General features: G+C 44.0%; 1 protein-coding gene across 1 annotated transcript; it reads left to right on the top strand.

Annotated features, from left to right (window-relative positions):
* Positions 1 to 280: 280 nt before the first annotated feature.
* Positions 281 to 5,638, top strand: noxo1a (NADPH oxidase organizer 1a). The gene is made up of 8 exons (XM_083649908.1): positions 281 to 455; positions 565 to 645; positions 1,609 to 1,681; positions 1,775 to 1,958; positions 2,724 to 2,920; positions 3,152 to 3,277; positions 3,463 to 3,580; positions 3,998 to 5,638. The coding sequence occupies exons 1-8, from the start codon at positions 390 to 392 to the stop codon at positions 4,770 to 4,772; spliced, it is 1,620 nt and encodes a 539-aa protein (XP_083506034.1). The 5' UTR covers positions 281 to 389; the 3' UTR covers positions 4,773 to 5,638.
* The last annotated feature ends 2,356 nt before the right edge of the window (positions 5,639 to 7,994 follow it).

Below are 7,994 nucleotides of genomic sequence, written 5' to 3'. Positions count from 1 at the left end.
AGGAGAGAATAATGCACACCCATCCCAAAGAGTGCTGTCTCACCCTATTTAGCATGAAGATATGGCATGTGTCATATTCATTTACAGTCAATAGTTCACCATGGCACATACAGTACAGGTTTGCAATGTTGGACTTCCCTGAAGTGACGACTCAATACTTTCCACCAATTAGTATTGTCTTGGGCCTACGTGACTCAGGTAGCCACACCTACACGTTTGGAGGAAATATGCCTATATAAACTCACCTGCCTGAGCATCCTCACTCAGTACACAGCCCAGACAAAGACTGAGTGACTGACTGTCTTCTATTTCAACTCACACAGATAACACCTCACACACATAACACCTCACACAGATAACGCTCACACAGATAACCCACTTTCTGTCTTATGGAGTCCCAGCGGTATCCCCTCAGCGTCCGACTCATCGGAGTGATGCACAAAGAGAAGAGCAAAGTAAGTGCTGCTGGAATGGATGTTCCTGTTTTTATTTTATTTTTATTCATTATTTTATTTTTAATGCAAAAACAGTCAGATAACCTTCGCATTTCTCCCCCGTTCCTAGATGTACATGACCTCCGTGCTTTGGTCAGACCAGAATGAAATTGTAGTTTACAGAAGCTTTCAGGACTTCAAGAAAATGCATGTAAGTAAAACCGACTGTCAAAATAGATAACGCATAGCCCGGTTGTTAAAGGGATTGTTCAGAGTTTTTTTTTTAAGTCAGTGCACTACATGCAGCTGGCATGGTCCCAGTTTGGAGAAATGGAGACCGACGCATCAGGCAAGTAGAGCTGTCTGCTAAGTGTCTGTCAGTGTGGGTCATGACTGAGCAAAAATAAACAAATACTGCTCACCTGGCATAATACAAGTCTCCACAAGCCCTGAGATGCCAAGTTGAAAATGACTGAATATCATTTGCACCCTGTTTTTAACCCAAATCTGTACTGTAGCCAGGTACCCGGGCTAGGAAAAGAAGAAGAAGTGAGGGACCAGCTGCATATTTCAGCTAAAGACAGGGGTGACATCTTTTCAAGTCAACTTGGCATCTCAGGGCTTTATGGAGACTTGGATTACACCTACACCAGTTGAGCAGTATGGAAGCCATTTTATCTCTTTTTCTCTTTTTCTTTTTTACATTTTTTGCTCGTCACCCCATTCACGCTCAGCAGACAGCTCTACTTGCTCCAAACTGGGACCGCGCAGGCTGCATTCTACTACATGTAGTCAGGGGCGTAGGCAGAAATTCAATTATGGGTGGGCCTGGATAAAATTGCTGGGGCAATTGCATGACGAAATTTTGCACGGGAAGCGTGCAAAATTCCTAGATGTCATGAAGTCATCATGCATTAGACTCTGGAGAGGATGTGCCCTGCGTTTTTAAGCTAAAAACCATTAGCTAGCAAGGCAGCAGCAAGTTTGCCTCTAGAAAACAATTAGGGCAAGAAGTGGGTGGGCCTGTGCCTACCCGGGCCCACCCGTAGAAACGCCCCTGCATGTAATACACTGACTGTCGTCAGGTACCTCATACAACCCCAAATCAAAAAATCCGAACTATCCCTTTAAAGGGTTTACAGCTCTTACTCATATATTCAACTCTTTATTACAGAAACAAATGAAGAAAGCATTTCCACCCGCAAATCCACTGAAAAGGTCGGACAGAATCATTCCCAACTTCCGAGGTGCGTGTGCGTAAATTCTATCTGGAGTTGTTGTAACTAGGCTACAGGCTATATGTATCCTCATGTCGTGTTTGCCATTCTTCTTCCACACAGACAAAAAGATGAAGAGGAGCGGTGGGAGGAAGGGTCCCAACAAGTCGCTGGTCCGCCTCAAGGTCCTGGAGAAATACTGCAACGAGCTGCTGAGCTGCGACCCGCGCATCATCCAGGCCCAGGACCTCATCATCTTCTTCCGGCCCAAAGACCAGGACCTGCAGCCCGAGTTCTCCAAGAACAGGTACGCCTAGGCTACTAGCACCCAATACGAGGGATCAGCCAATCAGCATTTCAGAAAACAAATGGCGTCACTGGGTGGAAACAGCAATGGGACCCTATGGAGCCTGAGCTTGAGTGTCTCACTCTAGCCGGCTGTGCTGTTTACTATTTTAAAAACTGCGACAGCTCACACAACTTTAACACGATTATACATCAAACTCGTGAGCAAATTCTGCTCTCACTTAGAATGTCAAAATATAAGTGATGTGATGTCTTTCTGAAAAGTTCTGTGAAAAGTCTTTCTGATTCTGATATAGTTTTTGAGATATTAACGTTTGTTTGGCACAACTCATACTAGTTAACTGCTGCGGGGTTCCACATTTCTGGGTGGTTGTGACGTCATACTGATTCGTCCTATAATGTATTTCCTATAATAATAAAAAAACAATAATAACCATATGTATTTATTTACGGTATTATAAATATATTGGTAGGAAATGCATGCAACATCAAGGGAATATTTTGAATGGGCATACATTGGCCCTACAAGGCGCACCTATTCATTTTCATGTTAATTTTTTATTATTGCTAGGCATTACATTTAATGGTTGTTATTTAATCAGCTGTTACAATGATAGACTTTAAAAAGTAAGAGAACATTTGCATTCTTTCTTTTAAAATAACCGTGTATTAGACCATTGAAAATAGTGTTATACAGTCATTTTAGAACAGCTAGAATTTGGGAGGAGAATTTACCCCCAAACTAACCCACGGCTCTCATCTTCAGCATCATGATCCTGCCTTCAGATGACACCAGCGGAGGCAATGGAGGACATGACAGCTTGAACCCTGGCACTGTGACACAGCCATTTGTGACAGAAACCTACCAGTGTGTGGCCACCTATGAGACCAAGGACACCAAGAACAAACCCTTTAAAGTGGTGGTGGACGAAAAAGTAGATGTACTCATCAAAGACAAAGCAGGTGAGCGATACAAACACACATAACCATGCAGCTAAATGCTGCTTGAGACACTAATAAATGAGCTTCATCATCAGTGTCTGCAGTGTCCCGTCAGTAGGCTTCATCAGCCCAAATACACAGAACCTGTTTGCTAACCCAGGCTCTCCTGTGTGTGTGTGTGTGTGTGTGTGTGTGTGTGTGTGTGTGTGTGTGTGTGTGTGGGTGTGTCTGTGCGTGCGTGCGTGTGTTCAGGGTGGTGGCTTGTGGAGAATGAAGACAAGCGGCTGGCTTGGTTCCCTGCCCCCTACCTGGAGAAGGTAGATGATGATGATGATGTTGATGGAGATGAAGATGACATGGACGGGCCTCTTGGAACAAGTTAGTGCCTGGATACACTTTCACTTGGACATACTGTAACACTATCAACACTTCCTTTCTCAAATCATGATGTATCCAGTATAGAAAGGCCTCTGCAATGATACACATACAGTATTATAGGTCAGTGGGTGAATGTCTGTCATGATGCAACATGGTTTAAAACCATCTCTCTGACCTCCACTCAGGTGTGCTGTACACGGCAGTCAAAAGCTACAAGGCCACCAAAGACGACGAGATGACTGTGGACATTGGTTCAGTGGTGGAAGTCCTGCAGAAGTCAGACAATGGCTGGTGGCTCATTAGGTAGGTTATAATTATTAATGTAAACACTGGTGTGGCTCTTGGCTGAAAATTCCAACATGGCGTTTGAACAAGATTTGCTTGGTGACTTTTGGGAAAAGTAAACCCAACAGACACTCGAGGCTTCCACTATGGGGAATCATTTAGCATCACTGCCCTATCCATCAGCCAGCGGACAGGAGGAATCTGTACTGAGCATCAAGAATAATACCACACAGACTGTATTTGTGCTGCTGTTGGCTTTATGATCCTTTGAAGCAAGTTCCAATAGGCAACTGCAACAATAGAGCCAGTATCTTAATGTATCTGGAAACTCATCATGGATCAGTCTGCAAGCTTCTGACTTGGATTCTTTGACTATATCATGTTGTTATTATGTCAGGGTCTGATTTTGTCTTTCTACTTGACTGTCTTGAACAGATACAGCGGTAAAGCAGGTTATATCCCTGCCATGTACCTGCAGGCCTACAACAGCCCGCGCGTCCGAATGGCGGCCTTTCAGCAAAACCTCCGCGGTTCCACGCTGAACCTGTCTCAGCCCCAGGTCCCCTCCTCCTCCTCCAGCCTGGGACTGCCTCAGTCTCACCAGCTCAGCCTCTCACAAGGCAACCTGCTGCAGATGTCCCACAGCCGGCCCTCCTCGCCCCATGTGCTCCAGCCTGCCGACAAGCACAAGTCCCGCTCTCTGAACATCCTGGCCCAACCCCGCCCGGCCATGCCCGTGCCAAGCACCCACGCCTCTGCGACCACTAGCCCCACCAGTGTCACAACATCTCCTACTACGCCCACTATCATGGTGTCGCTTGACGGAGAAGAGGATACACGTGCGAGGAGCTCGACGATGGGAAGCGACGAAAGCTTGGGAAGTGGGAGCAGTGATTTTAGCTTCAGTGACCGGAGTTCCTCCTCAGAAAGCTCTTCCATCAACCTGAGCCCGGGCGGCATGGACGAGCGTCTGCGTTTCAGCCGCACCCCTCCGCCCATGTCCACCAACCGCCTCAGCCCTGCTAGTGGCTCAGAGGGTCAAATGATGCCCAGCGTTTCCGACCCAAACCTCTACAAAGGTCCCTCAACACCCAAGGTGCCACCTAGGCCGCGGGCGCAGGAGATCCTCACCCGTTGTACCACTATCACCCGCAAGAATGCCTCCAAAGCTGGGCGGGCCCCCGTAAAATCTGAGATTCTGAGCCGCTAAAGTTTCCCATGATGATGCGATGTTGTTATGGTGACACCAGCCAGAAAACCGCACCTTGTCTCCTCTGACCTCAGGATGGAGACCTGCATCTTGAACTATAGTTGGTGAAATAGTTGTTGGATGATTGACTTGGAACTTGGAGAGAAACTGTGTATAGAAATGTATTTTTTTTACAGGTCCCTAAGAACTACATATCATATGAACACCAACGTAATTACATTGCTGTTCATGTCTAATTACACGATATAGTTACAAAGTGGAGTGTCTATTCAACTGCAGTTCATAATGTAGTTAGGGACATATAAAATAAAGGGTTACCAAATGTAATTAAGTTTGATGAAGATAAACAAGAGGGTTGTTTTTGTTTTAATGCAAGAATTGGGAATCCGATGCCTTGCCATGTCTATGGGGAGATGTGATAGCTTTTAAGTTGCCCAGTTGCTTTGATGTAACCGCTATGATATTTTACTGGGGTTATGCTGATCTGATACAAATACCATGTTAATGTTGTATACATAGTACTGAACTTTGAAGAGATTACTGACTTTTTTTGGTATTTATTTCAATTACCTTTATTACAACAAATGAGTAAATTCCAGACTTTAGTTTCAACTTGAAATCAGTTTTCTTCTAAGTACGGTAAGCTAAATGTAATTAAGTGTTACATGTATAAACTAGCAGACAATTAGATTAAGATAGACTAAATATACATAATTTATTCTCTGCCTATCTGTCTTGAATGCTCATCTACTTTCCATACTGGAAAACTTGTGTTGTGCTTTATATGCATGCTCGACTGCCTAGCACAGAGGCACTTTTGTTGTAACCACTGTAATAAAAGTATCTGTTTATTGTCTGAAATATCACATTGTGCCATTTTATTTACTGCTAAAGCACAATAAAAAAAATCTGTTTGGAGAAATTGCATAAAGTGTGTATATGTGTTATTAACATCAAGGAAACAAACCAGAATTTGACCATGTCAATTTTGGGTGGAATCACATGCTACAACTGAACAGCTTGACAAATAGTAAAGTATTTTTGGGAAGTTTCTTGCCTAAAAATATAGGTTTTACAATGGTGTTTTGAAACATTTATCAAGTAAACATACCTGAGTATGCATATAATACAGGCGTAGTTGTCACTGTGTCAAAAGTCCAGGCACATTTCAGAGTGAAAAAAGTCAAATAAATCAGTGTAAACTAAGCCAGATGTAAGTAGTTCAAAAGAGATGCCATAATACAATTCCACCTGTTCATTAAATAGCAGATGTCAGACCCAGAAACTGAACTGGTCAATCTGTCCCACATTATCCTTTTCACACGATCCAAATTCCGGTTAGCACCTGAGTCACTATTCCAGTTAAGACCTCTTTTGTGTTTTAACAAAACCCAGACCAAAATCAAACCACATATGCACATATGCACATACGCACACACACACACACACACACACACACACACACACACAGTTCTGTGTCAACATCCTTGTTCACTCTGAATGGAAACATTCTTTTGTCTCGTGCAAGTTGAGAAATGAATGCTATGTGTGATATGCTCCACATGGGCTCTGATCAGGGCCGTAGCTAGCTATGAGGACGGGGAGGTCCGGACCTCCCCTAATATTTCAGAGATTCTTTTAACACGTTCACTGCCATTGACGTATTAATACGTCAAAAATAATCCAACGGTTGACTGCCAGCGACGATTTTTGACGGTGCTACGTGGATCAATGCCCCCCGCGTCTCCTATGGAGATATTGGAAGTATTGAATGTGTATAATCTATTTTACCGACCAGCTAGGTGGCGACGGTCCTCTCCCGACAGAGAGAAAGTCAACCAAAAGCAGCCGCCTCCCGCGGCTGCTTCCTCCATTCTCAAGGAAATGGCTTGGCGATTTTACAGTCAGAAATGAACGAGCCTCATTCTCATACTGTAGGCGGGGGCGCTTTCGCGCTGCTGCGGTGGGAGGTTCCAGAAATGGACTGGGTGGGCAGCATAAAGCCTAGAGTCGCACGGGGCTTCATCGGGGCTCTCAAACCCAAGAGACGAGTGAGACCTATCCACACTCGCTGCCAGGGAGGGAGGCTGCTCAAACTCGCAGCAGCAGCAGCAGCAGCAGAGCACTCGCTTGTGACAAACGCAGGCTGAAAGCCACTAGACACGCCCACGGAGGGAGGAGTTGAAGGAGAGAGCGTTCGGAACTATATTGTTTGGATGTCTGATCTCTCACTGATGCCAAAAATAAATGGTTAAAGTGACTGTTTTGCCTGTTTGATTGAATTTCACAAAACTGCGATTATCTCAGCTTTCACTCTCAGACGCTAAAACCATGCTGTACTCAACGGCTAATATCTACATAACTACTAACTCTACAAACTAACTCTTTTAGACAGAGAAAGCACACATTCTATTAATACTTTTGTGAACTTTGTGTTGACAAACTCCAAGCAGAAAAGAATCCTCGGCTCTTGTAAAATGAGCCAGAATCCTCAAAAAACGGCTTGGCAAAAGCTACCTACAGCAAAAAAAAAACGGCTGGCAGTCAATGTGTTAATATTTCAGAGATTTTTTTTTTTTTTTAGCCTTTATTTAACCAGGTTTGTCCCATTGAGATCAAAGATCTCTTTTACAAGAGAGACCTGGCCAAGAAACAGCAGCAACACAAAGTTACAACAAACAAACACATAAACACATACAATTGAAAAACATTAAAATGATCAAATAAAACATTTGCATACAGACAGCCTGTTCTCAAGAGATTTTACCATAGCCTTAAAACCATTTAAGGTTACTAAGCTATTAAGTTTAAGATCAGACTGCAGACTGTTCCATGCGGTGGGTGCAGAGAACCTAAAAGCTTTCTTCCCCAATTCAGTTCGGACTTTGGGAACAGAAAATTGTAGAGTGTCCTGAGAACGAAGATTGTAAAAAAATAAAACAATCTGCATGGAAAACAGGAAAAGCATGAAAAACACGGGATCGCTTTTATTTTGAAACGAAAGGCAGGTCAGGCAGGAAGTCATCTGACGCCGCGTCCGCGGTAACTTGATTCTGAGAGAGCAGCAGCATGGTGGTGAGTGATGACTGTCTGTCTGCCTGGCGAGATAATTGAAGGTGAGCGAGCTGCGAGACAGTGAGCGAGTGAACGACAGACAGTGAGTGACACACACTGACAGATTTTTTAGCAACAACCAAGAAAGTATGTGTCTAGTCTGTAAAA

This window comes from Poromitra crassiceps (assembly GCF_964638095.1).
Source record: "Poromitra crassiceps genome assembly, chromosome: 13".
In the NCBI taxonomy this organism is placed as follows: domain Eukaryota; kingdom Metazoa; phylum Chordata; class Actinopteri; order Beryciformes; family Melamphaidae; genus Poromitra; species Poromitra crassiceps.
This window is presented reverse-complemented; position numbering and strand designations above follow the sequence as displayed.